General features: G+C 41.9%; 1 protein-coding gene across 1 annotated transcript in view; it reads right to left on the bottom strand.

Annotated features, from left to right (window-relative positions):
• Positions 1 to 416: 416 nt before the first annotated feature.
• The window catches only part of Coq9 (ubiquinone biosynthesis protein COQ9, mitochondrial), a 159,112-nt gene continuing 137,278 nt past the window's right edge, over positions 417 to 22,250 (bottom strand). The window contains exon 8 of the mRNA XM_090381378.1: positions 417 to 477. Within this exon, the coding sequence (XP_090237504.1) occupies positions 448 to 477 (30 nt within the window). The 3' untranslated portion in view covers positions 417 to 447. The remainder of the gene's footprint in view (positions 478 to 22,250) is intronic.

Below are 22,250 nucleotides of genomic sequence, written 5' to 3'. Positions count from 1 at the left end.
TTTGCGTTTCGTTTCGCTCTGCATTTTTGCCGTACTACTGGCTGATGTTTTTTATTTTAAATATCATGTTTATTTTAATTATCAGATATATATATATTTTTTTTTTTTTTTTTTCATTATTATTTTAAAAGGCCGTTAGTGTTAAACTAAATGGAAGTATCGTAAAGCGGAGCCTACCTGAGTTTGGCGGTTCGATCTGGGGGATCGGATGGTGGACTGATCTTTTGATCGACTCGCCTTTGCGGCGATTTGTCTAGCGATCGAAATGCAGCGATTCCTTGACCATTATTGGCCTTGTGGTCCTCTGTTGAGATAGGGCATAATGGTCAGTCTATTTTTTGGTTTATTTTTGTTTTATTTTATTGTGGTTGGTTTACTTTGCTGCTGGTGATATTTCACATAAAGTTGAACTTGGTGCCCGTCAGAGGGATGCCATTAAATTTCTATTTAATTGGCTTTCAAGGGATGCTCTATAACCTGTAAGAAAAGAAAATAAAAAAGATCAAAAATTAAAAAGTTATGACTTTTTCAAACCCTTGTCTTTCAGTGGCCACCCTATATTTGGAATTTCTAAATTATCTTGGAGAGTTTCTGCTGCAATATTTTTACTTTTGTTAGCCTTCTCTTCCCTCCCTGTTGGTTTGATCGTTATGTTTAATTTTGACTATTTTCGCTCTTCTGCCTTGCCATTATTTTTATTTTTTAATTATCATTCTAATTTACTTTACTTTTATATATATATTTAAACTAACAGGGAAAAAAACATAATATACAGGGTGTTTCAGTTAAACGTTTCAGAACTTCTAAGATTGGTAGGGTACATCCTGACAACTCGAAATCATATAGCAATGTGGGGTCGGAAATGCTTTCCTGAAGCGGTGTTGTGCACAGAAGCACCATAAAGAAAAGAGACCGTTAGTGAGAAATCGTTTTAATAATACATGAAAAGAAGCAAAAGGTACATGGATTAATGTAAGTGTTCGAAGTTTCTCCCACGGGCTACAATGCACGCCTCACATCTCCGACGCATGGACATCCGAACATTCTGGAATACTCCAGGCGAATTTCGAATTTCTTCGGCAGCTACTGCGATTCTTGCAACCAGCTCCTCAGCATTGTCAACAGGGGTGTCATAAACTAGCGATTTCATATGACCCCAGAAATAAAAATCAAGACATGATAGGTCGGGTGACCGAGCAGGCCAACGCACGGGACCACCACGTCCGATCCACTGTTGACCAAATGTGACATCCAGGTAGTTACGAACATCTCCGCTATAATGGGCAGGGGGCTCCATCGTGTTGGAACCACATTGTCTGTTGCGTCGATGCAGAAATCTGTTCATCTCTCAAAAGTTGTGGCAATACTTGCTGCAGAAAGATCAAGTAGATAGGTCCGGTTAGACGACACGGTGACAGGTAAGGTCCGATGAGGTGATCTCCCATAATACCGGCCCATACATTGACCGAAAATCGAATCTGTGCTGCACGACATCGTATTGCATGCGGGTTCTCGACCGCCCAGATATGGTCGTTATGCGTGTTGAAAATTCCTTCCCTCGTGAAGGATGCCTCATCGGAAAACAACACTTCAGCAATCAACACTTCAAAAAGGGGATTTGTAGCACATTTTCCAAGGTACCACTGTGCGAAAGCAATACGAGGTGCATAATCCTCCGGTTGCTGTGTCTGGACACGCTGCACGTGAAACGGATGCATGTCTTGTTCTCGGAGACTCCTCCAGACGCTGCAATGGGAAACCCCGACTGCGTTTGCTAGACTTCGTGTACTCGTTCTTGGATTCCCCTGTACATGCTGCAGCACATTCTGTTCGACGGCTGGAGTCCGTGCTGTTCTTACCCTGTCAGCTCTTTCAAATGAACCTCTCTCAGCTAACCTCTGGTGCAGTCTTGCAAAGAAATTATGACTGGGAATACGCCTCGTCGGATATCGTTCCGCGTACAAACGCTGTGCGGCTGGCCCACTACAATTTGCAGCCCCGTACGCCAAATGCATATCGGCTAACTCTGCGTTCGTGTAATCATCCATCCTACTAACTTGGCGTTCTTGTGCGAAATTAAGATTCCCTGCACTAAAGCTCGGAATTTTCGATTCTGCCCATTGGTATATGATCTCGAGTTGTCAGGATGTACCCTACCCCTCTTAGAAGTTCTGAAACGTTTAACTGAAACACCCTGTATAAGAAAAAAGTATAAAAATAGAATGCAAATAGAGTAAGAATGCAGATTGTTAAGGAAGTAAATGTCTCCCCCCCCCACTGCCAGCTAACAAATTCTACCCCTGTAGAAGGATGGGCAGTTTGACCATCCTACCGGATTTGGCACTTACATCGACCTGACAGCGATCACTGATGGAGATATACTGCAGCTGTGCTGCCAACACTCCATTTGGCGATCTGAACTGGGTACTCAAACCCGGTTCTCTTTAACACCCCATCCCCAGGCAGGGGAGACAAGACTCGTATCTGTCTCCTCCCCCATACTTCGCCTGGTGGGGCTTGTACCCAATGACCTCTTTGGGGATGCCTGTTGTTTCGTCCCCATCCTTCTGTTTCCCCCAGTCTTGAATCTCCACCACCCATTCTAACTAAACTAAGTTGAGTATGCCCCTAACAATGCTGCCAAATTCTAATCACGTCAAAATTCTACTGCTTTCTCATAAATCTCTTTTGGCCTTTCCAAATTCTACTGTTCCTCCCTTTTTTATATATACGTATATGTGTATATAGGCCTTGCCGCTGAAATCCTCGGAAATTGGGTGGTGGGGGCCTGCCAAAGTACTCAATCTACTGGCTGCCTGACCTTCAGACCACATTGCACGAGTAATTCGGGGGTGCCAGATACGCTGTGTGCAACTCCCTGGACGGAGGTTGTACACAGTGATATCTTGTGTCAAAGACCACATAACGAAAGAAGCCAACAGTGGGGTGGTATACGAGATTAAATGCCCGGATTATGGGGTGTGTTATGTAGGTGAGAGGTGTTAGTTCTGTAGATTAAAGTGTTTTAGTTGCAGGATTGGAATTTGTTTATTTGAATACCGGCTGGTGTAAAGTCTAATTGTTTAATATGAATTGTCCCAGCCTTGTAGGCCTATTTAGAGATATGCCTGACCTGTCTCCTCGTGGAAAAGTGCGGGCAATAGGGGCCTAATGTTCTGTTGTTTCTCTGTGGGGCCTAATAGAGAAACAACAGAACATAACATTACACAACAGACCACTCCTAACACTTAAATCTCTGGCCTCCACACAGTTCTGTGTGTTAGTTGCCTGATGGAAACTAACATACTTTACACTTTATTCACAGTGAAATGCCTCCTTGTGGCAGAGTGGGCAATGGCTGGTCCCAACAGGGCCTAAAAGGTCAGAGAAACAACAAACCACATTCCAAAACAGAACAATACCCATTGTGGTTTGAAAAATTTCTACATTTTGAAAAATTTGTGACCTAAACAGAGTTCTGTGACAGAAAAACAGTACACAATGTGGAGATGGGGGAAACCCCTGGTGTCATTAGAACATAACCATTTTACTTTATTCACAATAAAATAAGAGACGTTTTCTGTTAATTTTGTTGAGCAGTGTATTACCTACTGTGCTGGAGTCTGGTATACCTGAGCAATAATAACCCAGGCTTGCTGCTTGGTAAGCAACTCGGCACTTCAGGTCCTGGCTGGTGTCCTCCCAGCCAGGACTTGGAGCTGATTCATAAGGGTATCTACTACCGCCTCTCCAAGGGATTACAAATTTTCTCTAGTGGCCCACCTTTACATCTGGCAAAGTAGATTGAATGCCTCACCTAATGGCTAATTTACCAAAAAATTCATTCCTAGTATAGCATAAATATTCCCTAAAGTTCCAGCTTGGTTTTGCACGAGATTGTATGCCACATTTTGATACTGGGCAATGGTTCCATAAATGATAAATTAGCCTCTGGGAATAGTGAGTGACCAAAGCCTTTGCAAAAACTGGGACCACCTGTTGTTATATTTTCCCGTTTTTATGAAAATACACATGTTGATAAATAAGATTCATGCCCCACCACGTGGATGTGAACATCTCAATGAGGAAGAACAATACCATGTTTTCTCAAAGTTTTGCCCAGGAACTGTTTACCAGCAGATTGCCCTGGAAACAATGATGCAATCTTAGGTAAATCCCAAATGTCAAGAGAGGGGAAACTCAACAGATGACACTGAATGGGCACATTACATGGAACTACCTCTTGGATATGACCACTCTCACCTGATATTTCTGACTGACTGTTTTCATCTGGACTGGACGTTCAGTCAGCCAACATGGAATTGACATGTGGACCTGATATCTCCACTGCTTGACCACGCTAATTTGATCCTGGGTTGGCCTGCTAACTCAGCCCTGGCATAGTTGGATCTGCTCAAGTTAGAGCAGCCCCTAACCTGATCTTTATTGGAGTAGGATTTCCTCAACCTGTCTTTGACCACTACCATGTGTCTGGCCACCATTTGGCTCTTATGGCTCTTTCAGTGTGACTTGCTTACTTTTCCTGGGGACTTATTCCCCTCTCTTTTGCCTGGTGGAGCAGCTTTTCTGCATCGAACTTGAGTAGCTGCCTTCTCTAAAACCACTCTTCTGTCTCCCAACTTTATTCCATTCTTACACTATACCCTTGAGCTCGATTATATTTTTTTTCTTGAGCCCAACATAAAAATTTCAGGCGATTTCCTGTTGGGTACAGCCAGTACTTTGCCGTCTCTACTCCCTAGCCTACCTCCACCTGGTAGTGACAGGCAACGTATCCCCCTCCCCCCAAAGGAACCTTTGTGGGTAGCAAGGTAGAATTACCGGCCTCTCTGAACCTGGTTGGAAAGACCAGAGTTCGAGTCCCATTGGCGTGAGGAATTTGTATGGGCCTTTTTCACAACGCGGTTGAGTTAGTCAGCCAGTTTCAGGGTAGCATGGTTTTTTCTTTTGGAAACTCGATTTTTCGTTCAGCAAACAAAATCGATCACGTAACGCAATTTTCAGACAGTATATGCAGAGTAATATGGCCGTTGCTGATGCTCCTAAAACCCTACTAATACCCCTGGGGGCCCTGCAGCTATATGGCCAGAGGAACTGTACAATGCTACACATACATATTCTGGCCTTTACAGTGAACAATATACTTCATAGAGTTAGTACGTGGAGTTGGGGAAGAACCTTGGTACTGACTGCCAGAAAACAGCCGCTATATAGCTACAAACTATACATTCAATGTCAGGTCCAAATTGGTGGTGATCGTTATCATCCTTCTCCACTAGTCTCTCACTCAGCTTTCTGTTGCCTGGCATTACAGGAATGTGAAATGGGATGATGTAGGAGATTCTGGATCATTCTACTTTTCCCTTTGCTGGAATACTGTTTTAATATTCTGATTCCAACGTTTGCTCATATCGGGCAAGCGAAATCGTTTTGGGAATGAAATCGTTTATTCTACATCCATCCTAAAATATCGAACATCCTTAGCAAATTCATTGGAAAACCTTGGTTTTCCAATATCTTGAACTATCACATTTATTGGAAAACCTTGGTTTTCCAATAAATGTGATAGTTCAAGATAAGATTCAAGGTAAGAATGTACAAGGAACATTCTTATCTTGAACAGGCCATTAGAAGAAAACTTACCAAAACTAATGACTGCAACTTGTCCATTTATGCTCCTACTTCTGTTGCAGGCTGACTGTTCTTTTGCATTCTCAGTTGAATTAAAGTTAAATTAACTGCATTCCACTTTTCTTCCAAGGCTTGTTACAGCCATCTACCATATCAAAAACACTCCAGTCAGTGTTTTTTATATGTTTTTATATCCAACTGAAAGATATAAAGGCTCTAAGTCCTGTTGTATTTCTGCACTTCGTTTTGAAATCTGTGCTTTTCTTCTGTCGCGTTAGCGCACTAGTATTTTTCCTTCTGTTTGAAAATTTTTCATATCCAGCCAGTTCCAAAAAGAGAGTAAAAATCTCTTTTCTACGATTCCAACCCCATTGCAATTCTTTACAGAGTAATGGAAAAGTCCATAAACTGGCTAAATCTGAAACTATCTAGAAACCTTCCATGTGATCAATGATTGTTAATATGGATTTAATCAATGTGAATCCGCCGGTAATATGTTGGCTTACATTACTCATCTCAATTAATAACATAAGTTACAAATTCGATGAAATTGAAGAAGTTGCTCTTGCCATTACTAAGATTGAGTTTAGCATAAGTTAAATAAATAAATAAATTCTTTATTGCTAATAAGTACAGGACATGTACTAGAGACAATAATACTCAACACGGCGACATGGCCAGGAGTTTTACAGTATAAATGAAATTATAAATGAAATTAATTGGCAAAAAGGAAAAAAATTACCGTTACATGGAAATTAAGAGTTACAAACATGTAAATTATGAGTTACAAACATGTAAATTGTAATAATGAAAAATGAGGACTAAACGTCATATGGAGGAAATTATCCCAGTTCCACAGATGGAATCCACTCGAGGAGCATGTGACGGTATTTGTAGTCGGTAGCTAATTTCTGAAGGTCGACTCCAAGACGGAGTAGTGCCTGAATTTTGGGGAGTGCCTGGGCAGGTAGGAACCGACTACACAGTTTCAACCGGTTGTATTTGAGGATTAGTGTGGGCTCTGACCTCAAGGATGGCGTAGGATTGTGCCACTGACAGAAATTCCAGATGTTTGGGGCGTTTATTACTCCTGTGTACATTTTTACTGCAGTCATTAAACGCCTGCTGTCAATTAACCTCGGGATCCTGGGTACATTTAGCTGCTCAGCCATGTCAGTTGTTCTCAATTGAGGGGGTCGGCGATGCTTATTTGTGGCCCATTTCAGGGTCCAGTATTCACACGAGAACACCGGTTTTTGAAGTGAAGGCGACGCAGATGCCCAAATTTCAGCAGCATATAAAATAGCCGGATAAACAGTGGCTTGAAGATATCTGGTAGTGGTTGCGGCATCGTTGGAATGAAGTAAGTGTTGTTTCGCGCTCCAGCGTAGGGTGTTAAAACGCTTCCGGAGGTATTCTGTGTGATCATTAAATTTCAGCTTCGGATCAAAATATACCCCGAGATCTTCATGGCAGGTAACCACTGGAATTAGAGTACCTAAAACTGAAGGTTGAATTATTGTTGGTTGCTGTTTCAATGAGTAAGTCATTATTGCAGATTTTGACGGGTTAAGGTTTAATCCAAACATCTTCAAGTAAGTTGAAAGAGTGGTCAAGTTCTCTGTGATGGAAGACGTAATTTCCATTGGGTTTGCAGACGGTGGGATTAGGGTAAGAAACTTTATATCGTCGGCATATATTAGAGCATCATCACGATGACTCATGAAAGGAATCAGAATCGCTGAGAAGAGAAGGCCAGACAGGACACCTTGAGGGACTCCTTTTTTTTTTTTTTTTTTTTTTTTGATTTGGTAGTTGTTGGCGCATCGGCTTCTGTGGCCATATTGCACCTCCCAAGGTTTTTGCAGTACTTTGATCCAAGCCCGAGGCGGGAATCGAACCCGCGACCTTTGGGTTGCCGGGCAGGTACTTTAGAGGGACTCCTCCATTACTTTTTCTTGTAAAGTGGGTTTTCTTCAAAGTGAGGTGGACACTTCTATTTTTCAATAAGGCGGTGAGGAAAGCTAGTAGGTCTCCATTAATCCTGAAGAAGAATTGCAGGAGTCTGAGAAGGGCTGTGACCTCTAGGCTGTCAAAAGCAGCTTCAATGTCAGCGTACACTATAGCTAATTCAGATTTAGTTTCGAAGGCTTGAAGAATTGATGTCTGTGCGGCCATGAGGTTTGTTATGGTGGATCTATTTTCAACTGCGAAATGGAACTGTTTCGGCTTCTGTGGCATCAACTGTTTGTTTAATGCCGGAAGGAGTACCTTTTCTAGAAGTTTGAGGAGGGTGGAAGAAGTTGAGATTGGTCTGAAATCTTTTAGGCTTGTTGGTGCTTTAACCTTAGGCAGTGGCCTCACAGAGTATTCATTCCACTGAGCAGGGAAAACTCGTGTGGAAAGAATAGAGTTCTAAAGATGGGCAGTTCTAAAGAAATGCCCATCTTACGGACTGGGAAGTGCATTTTCCATTTCAGTCTGTTTTCAATCAATGACCCATCTCTTACAATGTCTGTAGTCAGTGTCATAGATGTTCAATTTCTGCTGAATGACATCTGTATTTCCCCAGTGGTACCAAACATGTTTATATATGAGCCACAACTAGTCGGCATCCATTCACTCTCCAACTCAAAATCCACAACACCAACTTCTCTTTATCATGTAGCCCATCTACTCCCTGGAACATCCTTCCTTGACGTGCATTTCCTGAAAATTACAATTACAGAAATTCAAGTCTAATGTGAAGGCTGAGAACACAATATAGTTGTGTTCTCACAATCCTTAAGCACTTAAGGCTCTCACAACTATAGCTTTAAGTGCTTAATACCTATATGGCGTCTCCGTAGCCAGGTGGGAAGGAGCAGCAGTACGTAGCACACGCTTATTGATTAGATCGGGTTCGAGCCTGTCACCACCAAATACGGAGGATGCAGAAAGGTCAGGGAATGACTGTCGCATAACCACGGAGCAATATGGCCTTAGTTGCTAATGCTCCTAAAAAAAAAAAAAAAAAAAACTTAATACCTATAGACGATATTGAATACTTTTTTTTTTATTGTTTATTGTATCAGGCAGTACCTGACAGAAATCAGCAACCTCACCGCATAATTACTTTATCCTACATAGAATATAAAGGCCTCCGTAGCCGAGTGGTCAAGAGCGCGAGTGCAGTAGCACGCGCTCTTTGAGTAGACCGGGGTTCAAGCCCCTGACTGCTGAATACGGTCGATCTGCCAACCCGCACTGGACCAGCGTGGCAGATTATGGTCTATTTTCCTTCAGCATGAATTGTTGAGGAGGCTTCCATCCTGCAGTGGGTTGATAATGGCAGCACTTTACTTTTTTTTTTACTTTACATAGAATATCACAAAAAAACTATACAATTTACTCTATTACAGAGAACAGGCAAAAAGTTCATCTGCACATGTCAAAATATTTTGATGAATCATTTGAGATTATTAGTTGGTGTCACACACACACAAGAAGGAACAATCCAGCTTGAACCACCGCAACACGATTAGTTCCTGTAGATCAGTTGTAGTTCGAAGAACAGATATTTCAATCATTCCTCTTGCACACTGAAGAATTTGAACGAGTTCCTCAGAGTGGCCGCTATATCACATCGAGCTGCAACAAGACAGAAAAGCTGTTTTCGTCACGTCATTGTATTTTTTCGCATGAGAACGACGGAAAAATGAAATATACGTTTGTCATTAGCTGCCATTTTTGACCCACACAGCTGCACCGCAAGAAAATATAAGGTATAAACATAATCAAACTTTCAGGTGGACGATTACAGAATAAAGTTTCCCCGCAAGTGCATCGACCTGAAATGCATAATATACTGAAAGCTATAGGTATATTCATTAGCACCAAGATAAGCTGATTGGTGCAAAGGCAAGGTCCACCAATAATCTGAACGGCACTGCACATCCTACACTTACTCTGTTAATTCAAATTGAAATACCGTTCTGAGGAGCAATCTGAAGATACAGACTGCACAGTTTATTTGCCAGAATATTGCTTCATCTGCAGTACGCTACTGAATAAATTCTTTTCAGAGACTTGAAACACCCCAAAATTTTACCTAGTCCCAACCAATGTCTCTTCACAGCCTGGAGTCAAAGAACGCATATCCTGCAATCCTTCCACCAGTCTTTATCTGAGATCATCGAAGCCTTACAGTTACCCAAAATATGTTGCATTCCTCTGACATTCCACACGTGCATTGTGTCCGTTGCCAGAACCCTAACTCGTTCAATTTATCGAATATGGAAAGGTGACCTGTTAATCAAAATTTGACTGCACAGTTGGAGCAAACTATGTCGACATACCTCTACCCTGAGCGTTAACTTCTGGGAAGGACTTAGTAATCAGTCCTTAACTTGAATTAATCCAACTCTCCTGGTAAAGGGCGACTAACAGAGGCCTGTTACAGGTTGCCACATTTACAAGTTGTTTACAAGGGTCATTACTAACAGATTAGAAAGAATATTGTTGTTGTTTATTTTTGGGGTTTAATGGCGCAAGAGCAACTTCGGCTATATTGGCCCATTAGAAAGAATACTTGATGAGAATCAACCGAAAGAGCAAGTTGGCTTTAGGACAGGATTCTCACTTATGGATCACCGTCAGGTAATATCACAGTTAATGGAGGAAGCAAATGAATATAAAATGCCATTATGCCTGGCATTTGTAGATTATGAAAAGGCATTTGACTCCATACAGCATAAGGCCATGATTCGGGCACTGGAAAGACAAGGCATAGATACCCCACGTATTATGATTTTGAAGATAATATATGTGAGTGCTACCTCCTTCATTAGACTAGACAAAGACAGTAGGAAATTTAAAATTGAGAAAGGAGTTCGACAAGGAGACACAAGATCTCCGAAGCTGTTTACTGCTGCCCTTGAGGAAGCTTTCAGAAGATTAGACTAGTCGCAGAAAGGAGGCAATGTGAACGGAGAGTACCTAAACCATTTACGATTTGCAGATGACATTGTGGTCATCTGACGGAAGCTTGCTTTCTTGCATCATATGGCTCTACTAATGCTAAGTAGAGACCGTCAAGTTTATGAAATCTGCCCATCTTCAAAATGTTTATGGGAAATCTTGTATATCGCCACGATCCCAAAGAATTAGAACAATATCTTAATCAGTTATGCACAGTTAGTAAGGATTTTGGACTAAAGATGAATATGGCTAAAACAAAAGTAATGATGAACAAGTATGCCACAGAAAGGGAAATAATGATTGAAGGAGCAGTAATTGAAAAGGTGGAGTCATATACTTAACTGGGACAAGTTATTAGCTGTAATAATGATAAATGGCTGGAAGTCAAGAGAAGAATAAATTTTGGATGGATAGCATTCAGGAAATATAGTCGCATACTGAAGAGCAATATCCCAGTTTGTCGAAACGTAAAATAATGAACCAATGTATACTCCCCACCATGACTTATGGAAGTGAAACTTGGGCACTCACCAAAAGAATGGAAGAGAAGCTGAGAACTACACAGCGAAGAATGGAACGAATTATATTGGGAATCAGACTGTTAGATAAGAAGAGAAACACATGGATTAGGCAGCAAACTTAAGTAAAGGACATTCTTATCAAAACTAAAGAACTAAAATGGTCTTGGGCAGGACACATAGCTTGAAGACAGATGGACTAAGAAAATAACAGAATGGTACCCAAGAGGAGCTAGAAGAAAACCTGGAAGACAAAGGCGAAGATGGATAGATGAAATACATGAGTTTGTGGGTAGTAAATGGATGGCCAGTGCTCAAAACAGAAGGAACTGGAAAGTTGCTGGAGAGGCCTTCATCCGGCAGTGGATTGAAAATGGCTAATGAACTTTTATGGGATGAACTGATTTATTGGATGACTGTTTTCTACATCAGCATGTTCGGGAAGCAACTAGAAGGAGAAATACTCTTGATCTGATTATCAGTAGTGATTCTTCATGCATTAAGAATCTGCAGATAAAGGAACTACTAGGGGGCAGTGATCACAGTGTGCTGAAGTGGGATTTATTCAAAGAGCTAATTGGGAAGGGTTTTTGCTTTCGTAAAGGAGACTACGGCGGTCTGAGACAGTATTTAAATTCTATAGGGTGGGACCAACTGATAATGTAACCAACAGCAAATTCAAAATGGGAAGAATTCAAAGAATTTATGTTGGAAGCTACTAGGCTTTACATACCAAATAAGAAATATTGTTCAAAGTTTAGGCCTAATGGATGTCAGATGAACTAATGAGACATATGGCAAAGATGAAAAATGCATGGGATACATATAAATTAATGGGTGACATGGAAGCCTGTGATAGATATAAGATGGTCTGTAACCAAGTTACAAAGGAGATTAAGCAGGCAAAGGCAGTTTATGAGAAATCTTTGGCAAAGGATGCAAAGAAAAACAGCAAAGTGGTCTTTACCTATGTAAACTCTAGAAGGAAAGGGATGAATCAGATTTGTGCACTTGATATCGATGGTTCAATTGTTGATGATCCTACTCAGGTGGCTAAAAAACTAAATGACTATTTTGCATCTAGATTGTTAAGGGCACTAATGACAGTACGCTGCTGTAACAGGATCTAGAAAAGTTGAGCAGATGGGCTGAGAGGTGGCAAATGAAGTTTAACATTGACAAATGTAAAGTACTACATATGGGAAGCAGTAACCCCAGAGTAACGTATCAACTCTGTGGTTCTACACTGACAGCGGTAGAGAATGAAAAGGACCTGGAGGTAATTGTGCAGGCAGATATGAAGGTTTCTGAGCAGTGCAGACGGTCTGCAAGTGTAGCTCATGGTTTCTTGTCAATGATATACAAGAATTTTTCTAGAAGGGTCAGGCCACACCTTGAGTACTGTATACAGGTCTGGCTGCCTCATTTTAAGAAGGATGTAGGGCTGTTCGAACGAGTACAGAGAAGGGCAACAAGATTAGTGAACGGAACAAAGGGTTGCTCTTACCAAGAAAGGCTTAAGTTTTGCAAATTACAGTGTCTGGAGACTAGGCACCTGCGAGGTGATCTGATTGAGGTGTATAAAGCCTTGAATGGTTTGAGCATGCTCAATGCTGATGGGATTTTTCCTCTTGCTCGGAATAATCACCTGAGAGGGCATAAATTTAAATTGAGGAAATGGAGAGGTTGGATAGATGTGTGGAATTTGATAGCTTAAATAAATTTAAGGCTGAGCTGGACAGGTATTTGGAACGAACGGAGGGCTGAAATGGAGCGTTTTTATTGGGCTGATGCTGCGTAAGCTTGCTTTCTTGCATCATATGGCTCTACTAATGCTAAGTAGAGACCGTCAAGTTTATGAAATCTGCCTATCTTCAAAATGTTTATGGGAAATCTTGTATATCGCTTGAAGTAATGTTAATCAAGACATTATTATAATATTAATCACCAGAATGTGAAAGGCAGTGATAAAATATCACAGAGGGGAAAATCAGTATACTTTTTAATATTAATCATTTCAATATACTGATTGGTTAAAAAATAAGTTTCTCTATTCAGAGGCCCTAGTTTCAAAACAGAGTTAGCGTTGTGAAAATTGATGGGTCATTTCGGGTATGTGGAAGCGATTTGTAGAAGAAAAGAAATTAGTTCAAATTTCCTCCACTAGGGGAAAACGGCGTTGCACATATGTCAAAGTTGTCATTTGTTTCAAGACACGCTGCTTACGCAAATGACATCTTGTTACATAAAAGCAGAAAGGCCAACGGCACTGTAAATAACCATTATGGTTCTTACAAAAAGGGAACGTGCTCTTTTAGTAAAACTATTCTACCAAAATAATAGTAACGCTAATGCAGCACTAAGTGAATTTCGGAAACTTAAACGTTTGCGTGAAGGACCTTTGACATCAGTGGGGCTTCGAAAGAAATTTGAAGCGATCAGGGAGTTAGGTGTAATTCTGGGTAGGGGACGACTAAGTATCAGAAAGAAGGTTGTGGATGAAGAGGGGTAGCAATGGTCACAATTCAAAACACTACCAGTCAGTAGCACCAGAGGCGTGTCAAGAAACTCAAATCTACCTTGTTCTACTGTATGTACAGTGCTTCGAATAATTTTACGCTGGTTCCTATACAAGATACATGTAGTCAGAGGCGTAGCTAGATTTTCGGCGCCCTTGACAAATTCGTGGCTACGCAACTTTTTTCGATAATTGGTAACCTCATAATAAATCATAAGTACAGTCGGACCTCTGTTTAACAAACTTCTTTATAGCGAATTTTTCGATTTAAAGATAAATGTTTTCTTTTTACCGAATTTTTTTAGAATTCGCTAAATAGAATTTAATCTTTACCGAATTTTTTTATTTCTCCGTTTTATGGAAACGAAAATTTTCTTCCTTCTGTAGAAAGAAGAAAATTTCCATATAACGACTGCATTACGAGACTTAACTGGCTACACATCGTTCGCACCGATGGCCTTCAACCAAGCAATAGTATTGTTGTTACGCCTGTTAAAGAGATTACCATCTGCAACTCAGTGGGTCCCGTAAAATCTTTCCGACTACCTGTCCCATATATCAAGAAGTCGAGCTGGTCAACTACTTTCTGTGTATCCATAGCCCGTGGGTAGACCAAGGCTCTGGTCAACCTTCAATTGTAAGCACCCTGTTAGAATAGTGGTTTTCTTTTATCCTGACAAGTGGTCATCTGCTGTTTTGTGGAAGTGAAGCGGCACCGTTTCAAAGCTATTGGCCTATCATCGAACACAATATGAGATATAGAGGAAATGATGCCTCTCACACTATTAACCTAGTTTTTTCTTAAGTTATCTATGGTGTATCCACACCGATATTATACAGATATAAAACTCTTACTCTTAACATATTATGCCTTGTTGCATTTAGCTATTTTAAATTATTTCACTTCGTACTTTTGTTGCTAACAAATTAATAAATTCATTCTGAATTTCTGGAGAAAAATAATTAGTGTTGTGTTTAATATGCGATTGCAGAGCATTTTTCATACCAACGTCAAATTGGCCGACAAATTTTATGAAGTTTAAAAATACGCCACAATTTTTTTCTTTGGTAAAGTGTATTTAGGGTCAGACGGCACCAGGGGTTCCCCCCATTTCTACGTAGTTTACATTGTGGTGTGATACAGTTTGCTGTAAAGGCCAGAGATTTAAAAGTGTGTGGATCTTGGAATGTGTGGTGTCATGTACCGCTGTTCTGGCCATTTAGCCACCAGACCTCTACTGATGCCCGACATTGCCCGCACTTCGCCCCGTGGAAGCAGACGAGGTACCTAATAGTTTGTATTTACTCTGGCAGGTCCTGCCACCTAATTTCCAGAGATTTCAGTGGCTAGGACTTCAAAAAAAAATAAATAAATAAAAATAAATAAATCTATATATAGTGATTATTTAATAATCGATTGCGTGGGGAGAGTGCTTGAACGCTGAGAGGCCAAAATGTGAGCGAAAAGTAATTTGGACAAAGATTTTGACGTGTGGAGTGTATGCTATTCAAGCTATTTAAAGGGGAGGGAGGGAGACTGAAGGCTGGGGGGGAGAAAGGCAGAAAGATGGGGTCAATAGTGAAGACGACCCCAATCAGATGTCAGTGGGGCATGCCCATGTCCCACCAGAGGGAAAAAGGAGGATGGTGAAGATGGGACAGGAGGCCTGTCAACCTCCCCATCACCACCAGGGAGGCTAAAGTGGGCCTGATAACGGAACTGGCACAGATCGCCAACAAGGCTGGTGACAATATACTTGTTATTTGGTCAATTCTTTGGGTCGAGTCCAAAGTTTGATGGTGCTGTGACCAGTAAGCAGGTACGTAACCAGCAGTCCTGGGGAGAACCAGTTTGTCTAGTGCGAAATCTTGACAGGTAGCAGGTTTGCCTTTGGACAGGTTGTAGAGGAGGCCACAGCGAACTATCTTGAGGTCCAGGGGAAGGGCGCCCATAAGAATCAGGAGTGCATGAGTGCTGACCGTGTTGCAGGCTCGGGAGATCATTTGCAGGATGTGTCTCTGTAGTTTCAAACTTCCTTCTGTTTGTTGCGTTTGTCTCTTTGTTATACCAGATTCCTGATGCATACAGGATGACTGGCATAAAGTTTTGTGGGAGAGGGCGAGGGTCTTTTTCCTCAGACCCCAGTCCTTACTGGTGATTCTTGCAAAGAGAGAGGAGAAATTTCTAATTTTGTTCCAGGTGGTAGTTTATATGGGGGTGAAGGATAAATTTCTGTCTAGAATGACACCGAGGTGCTTCATTTCTGTTGTGAGCTTGATAGTGGTCCCACTTACTTTGATTTGTGGAGGTCTCCTGACGTCCAGGGTTCCCCGGAGTAGGATCGAGCTTGTTTTTGCTGAACATATTACTAGGTTGTTTCTATCGGCACATTCTTGTAGTGTGGCAAGCGCCCGGTATGCTGTATTTTCCAATTTTGCTCTGTTGTCCTCGGCCAGCATCAGAATGAGGTCGTCTGCATAGACTTGGGATGGGACATTTCTGAGATTGAGATTTAGAAATCCATCCAGGACCACGTTCGAAAGAAGTGTGCCCAGAATGGAGCCTTGTGGGCATCCTCTGTAAATTTATCTTGTTACTGAGCAGTGATTTTGACAGATGTTAGATAGATATGTACTTATGCACTTAAATAGGTTAATTGGAAGGTTGGCCTCCCAGAGTCTGCCAAGGATGCTTGGCCACCAGAGGGTGTCAAACAGCCCAGGGAAGTCGATTGCAATGACGAGGAAGTTGTTGTGGCAGCATTGACAATGTTTTGCAGGGCATCAGTGGTGGAGTGTCCTGTCCGGAGGGTCTGCGTGGGTAGCACAGTGGTATCGTCACCGTCCTCCCCACACCGGGTGGAAAAGGCCCGGGTTCGAATCCCGTCGATGACGTGAGGAAGTTTAGTGGGCTTTTTTCACTCCGTGGCTGAGTTAGTCGGTCTCAGGCGTAGATAGCAAAGTTTTTCCCCTCAGAAACTGAGGTTTTTTTCGTCCAGCAAAACAGGCAAATCGACCAGAGAACACATGCAATTTACAGACACGAATACGGGTTAATATAGTAATTTGATATAGTAATTTTTTTTCCCCTTTCCGGAAGCCAAACTGATTCGAGGACTCTAGACCTGTATTTGAATAGTGGTTTTCTGTCCTATTTCTCAGCAGATGTTCCAGCAGTTTGCTGAGTATTGTCAGGAGTGTTATGGGTCGGTAGAACCCAGGGAGGTCCTGCCGCTTTGATGGAATTTTTAGGATTAGTCGGAGTGTTGCCACCCTCCAAGTACGGGGAAGTATCCTTCTTTTAGGCATGTTGTAATTTTAATATTTCCTCTGGAATGGTCTCGACTGTCTTCTTAATAATCTCTGGTTCTAAGAGATCTTCCCCTGGGGACTTCTTATTCTTCAGCTTGGCAGCTGCAATCTCCAGCTCAATCCTGGTGAAGGGTTCCTCTTCCTGTGTAGTTGTGTAGGAGATATTTTGTTGGCAAAGCTGTGTTTGCTCCAGGGTGGATGGATCCAGATGTTCTGGAAACATGGCATCTAGAATATTGTAAATTGATTCCTGCCATGTCTTTGTATATTCTCCTTGAGGTTTCCTGGTTGTGGGGATGATTTCTCCTCTTGGGAGTTTGTTAGTGGTCATCCGATAGATCACTCCCCAGGGGTCTTCATTTCCTGCCATGGAGACTAGATGCCCCCACATGCGGTTTTTTCTTTCTCGAATTTTGGCTGTGTATCGATTCCTTGCTGTAGAATATTGCTCTCACATAGCGCTTCGACTTCTGCAGCTCGCCAGCTAAGTCTGGCATGTTGGAAATTTTTCCGGCATGCATTTGCTGTCTGTCTTAGTAGTTGCAGCTCGGGACTCCACCAGGGGGCTGCTCCTGGAGACAGTTTCTTCCTTTTTATGGATTTGTCTGCAGCCTCTGTTATGAGCTTCACCAGTTCAGCTTGGTGTTGGTCTGGGCTTGATTCTTCCATTTTGAGTGTATATGCAGTCATCCATAAGGTTTCCTGGAACAGGGGCCAATCTTCCTTTTCAATAGCATACCTGTGCTCCATTTGTTTAGGTATTGTGTTTCTGACTATTGATCGATTCAGCTGGAAAGTATTGTTCTGGGGTCTGATGTAGTCCAGTTTTCAGTGACAGTCCAAGGGATCATGTGGTCCACGATAAATCTGGTGGCCAGAGTAATGTCTATTGTGGTCTCCCCCATAATACTAGAGAATGTCGGGAGATTGTGTGCTGCATTAGTATTGGGTAGGAGCTATTTGCAAGATACTCCTCAAGGCGCTGTCTGTTCCCCGCACCGCGTCGTTCCGGGGTTCCACTATACCATGCCGGTGAGCGGCAGTCAATATAAGTGCCTATGATGATTCTTGCATTTGAAAATTCTGTATGGATGGTCTGCAGGTAGGTTATGGCTAGGAGGATGTCAGCTCCAGGCCGACTGTAGAGTGAGCATAAAATTCTCCTAACGCCGTAACTATGTGGGCACATGCAGCCCAAGGGAGACAGTAGTTTGGAAGCTTAGTTGCTGTGTAATCAGGGTTTCTTATCAGGATGCCTGCCCATGGGATTTCGCCTGAACTATCTTGTACTTCAGGGGGGGGTATCCCCTGACCATCTTGCTGTGAGTACATGGCTCCTGTATAAGCATGGTATCAATGTTTCCCTCTTTGGCTTTCTTCTTTAGTTGTGCAGCAACTGCCTTAGACCCTTGTGCATTTAGATGGGCAAATTTTACTTTACTTTTGCTAAACTGTTTAGGGTGTACTTCCATAATCAAGCCGTAGTTGGTATGCTCCCTTTGCTTTGATGTATGCCCGGCACTTGTCCCTATTTGTGATCAGCTTGCATTTTTTGCGCACGTTGGTGGATCTTCTTCCTTGGGGCATGCCTTGAATTCATAGCCTATCTCAGCACAGTGCCCGCATGTTGGCTGAGTTTGGGGACACTGGTGAGTAGTGTGTCCAAAACGGCCACACCGGAAACACTTGGGGACAGTCACATGCTCGTTGTAGTGATGGCTGCCGCAATTTATAAAAACCCTGTTGTGTTGACTGATGGTCCTTCAGGCAGCTGGCGACAGCTCTACAACCCAGTTGGTGGTACTGCCTGTTCGGGATTTGGTTTGCAGATGCAGACCCAACAACAGTAATAATCTTGCGATTATTAGTGTTGTTGGGTCTGCATCCGGGTGTTCCTGCGGGAGGTTTCTTGCATATAACTCATTTCGTAGCGTGGTTGGTGTCAGATCATTTTCAGTGTTATATATAATTATATAATTATATAATTATAATTATTGCGTGTTTTCTGGACAGATTTAAGTTTGATCGTTTTGAAGTCCTCTGCTAGTTTCGTTATGACTGTTTTTTACCGCTCCACTGGTGGTGTGTCCTTCTGTGGAGGTTGGTTGGAGGATGACTGAGCACGGAGTTGGCAGTAGTGTCTTTCGTTTGGGTACAGTTTGCATTTTCATCGTTGGAGGTCCCTGTGTTTTGGTCCTCAGCGGTTGGGCATATGTGGCATTTGGTTTGCCCCACATTCTATGCTTGGAGCTGTGTAGTGGCTCTTTCACTCTCTAAATAGGCATCCACGAGAATGGTCTCCATTTTGTTAAATATAGTTACTATCTGGGCTCTGAGTCCAGTGGAAATTCTGTTCGGGTGTTCTTTGAAAATATTTTCCAGGGCTGTTTTGAGGAAGAGATACTTCTCATATACAGTGCCCTGTGGTAGTTTAGGATCCAGGGGCGGGTCCTGCTGTTCCTTTTGTGTTGTGTTTACTCTTGTGGCTCCCTCTCCTTAGTCTGAGAACGGGTTTCCCGTTCCAACATGACAATCGGCGGCTTCCAGTTCTTTCGTTTGGTCAAGAGGGCCGTGGACCGGGTGTCTTCCAGGTCATTCAGTTGGTTCATTAAGATATGAATGTCTTCAGTTTGTTTTGATTGCAGGGAACCCTTGATTTTTTCCATTTTCCCCTCCATTCCGTTACAGATCAGATTAACGAGACTGTTCGAATGAGCCAGAAACTATTGATAGGGTTGGCTGGGGTTTGTAAAATACTGTCAAATAATACTATCAGTGGTATGCGTTTGAAGATATGGGATGTCCCCCTCTATCACTTTAGGGGAGGGGAACAGCCGGGTACTGAAATGCCCTTAGAGTGGTAGAGTTAGTTCCCTATGGGCTTTCTTGGGGATGCAGAGATGATGATGACATTAAAATTATTGTAAAATGCACCAGAAAGAAGTTTGGATGACAATATGGAAAGATTATGGAGGGAGGAATCACTAAGTTCATATTTCACAGCATTAGAATCGCAATTTTATCACATGCACACTTTGTTTGCGAGACTGCATGGTCACCATGCAGTCTCGCAAACAAAGGAGAACAGAAAATAACGCTAGTATCTGGTGTAAATCCCAATGATTAACTAAAAGTTACTCACCACTAGACTCTTCAGGTTGATATATTCTTATATACTTGTTGAAACAGACCATAATCTAAACACAGCTTATTAGGCAATATTTACGGAGCGATGTTTCACGTGTCTGACTATAACGGCGGACATATTGCGATCTTCACGTCAAGTACTGAGACATTATCATTGGTGTTGATAATTCTTTTATTTAATGCAGATGTATAGGTGTGCATTTAATGTAAATAAATGACTTGTAATATGGAAAATTTGTAGTAGTAGTAGTAGTGGCATGTGATGCAAGAAAGCAAGTGTATGAGCTTATGCAGCATCAGCCAAAAAAAAAAAAAAAATCACACCATTCCCTCCAAATGCCTGTCCAGTTCCTCCTTAAATTTATTTAACCTGTCAACTTCCACAAGGACAGATCGAAGTTTGTTCCAGTAATTAACCACCCGCTGGCTAAAGGCAAATTTCCGCACATCTATTCTACATCTGTCCTTTCTTAATTTGAATTTATGCCCCCTTAGGTTCGTAATCTGAACAAGTGGAAGGATCCCATCAGAATTCAGCGCACTCAACCCATACAAGGCCTTATACACCTCAATCAAATCACCGCGCAGGTGCCTAGTCTCCAGCCACTGCAATTTGCAGAACTTAAGCCTCTCTTGGTAAGAGGATCCCTTCATTCCCCTCACCAATCTTGTTGCCCTTCTCTGTACACGCTCAAGTAAATCTATATCCTTCCTAAAATAAGGCCTCCAGACCTGTACGCAGTACTCAAGGCGTGGCCTGACCCTTATACAGAGGGATAATCACCTCCTTTTTCCTGCTAGTAAAATTCCTATATATCACTGACAAAACCCCATGACATGCCCTGGCAGCCTGTCTGCATTGCTCAGAAAACTTCATATCTGACTGCACAATTACTCCCAGGTCTTTTTCATTTTCTACCACCTTAAGTGTAGTACCACACACTTGGCACGTTTCTATGGGGTTACTTCTACCCATAAGCAGTACTTTGCATTTGTCAAACTTAAACTTCAGTTGCCACTTCTTAGCCCATCTGCCCAAATTATCTAGATCCTGTTGCAGTAGCACACTGCCATTACCTGTCATTAACAACCCTGCCAACCAACCTTTGTATCATCTGCAAACTTCGACATTAAGTCTGATATACCTTCATCAATATCATTGATAAATATACAAAACAACAGTGGACCTAACACCGAACCCTGTGGGACTCCACTAATAACATTAGTCCAAGAAGAGCAGCACCCATTGATTACCACCCTCTGTCTTCTCCCACTTAACCATCCTTTTATCCATTGTAGCAACTTACCCTTAATACCATTCTGCTCCAATTTGTACAATAGTCTTCCATGCACAACAGTGTCAAAAGCTTTCCTGAAATCCAAATATATGATATCAAAATTATTTTTTGCATTCAGTTCCTTTGTAACCACATCATAATATCCTATCAAATTTGTCAGACAAGACTTTCCCTTAACAAACCCATGCTGTGTCTGAATTATTGCTGCAGTCTTGTCTAGATGATCCTGCAATGCATCTTTAACCAGTGACTCCATTATTTTACCCGGAACAGAAGTTAAACTAACTGGTCTGTAATTACTCGTGTCACCCTTCGATCCCCCTTTGTGAATTGGGGATACATTTGCACATCTCCAATCCGTGGGAACCTCTCCTGAGTCCAAGGATGCTCTCATAATTATGGCTAAGGGTTTGCTTAGTTGCTTTTCCGCCTCCTTTAATATAACTGGACAGATCCCATCCACCCCAGGTGCTTTTCTTATGTTTAACTTCAACAATTTCTCCTCCACTTTGCTTTCAGTTATTACAAAATCATTAAGTATCCTGCTACAATTTGATAACCTTCTGCCATTTTCAAACCTTAATAATTCCTCATGTGTGAATGTAGATGCAAAATACTCATTCAGTTTGTTTGCTATCTGAGTAGGATCATCAACAGTCGAACCATCGATGTCAAGTGGACCAATCAGATTCATCCCCTTCCTTTTAGAGTTTATATAAGTAAAGAAATCCTTGCTGTTTTTCTTAGCATCTTTTGCCAAGGATTTCTCGTAATCTGCCTTCGCCTGCCTAACCTCCTTTGTCACCTGATTACAGACTAGCTTATATCTGCCATAGGCTTCTGAGT

The sequence above is a fragment of the Mastigoproctus giganteus genome, chromosome 9 (assembly GCF_048544385.1).
Source record: "Mastigoproctus giganteus isolate SK-2022 chromosome 9, ASM4854438v1, whole genome shotgun sequence".
In the NCBI taxonomy this organism is placed as follows: Eukaryota; Metazoa; Arthropoda; class Arachnida; order Uropygi; family Thelyphonidae; genus Mastigoproctus; species Mastigoproctus giganteus.
Note: the sequence above shows the minus strand (reverse complement) of the source record. Positions and strands in the feature narration are given on the sequence as shown.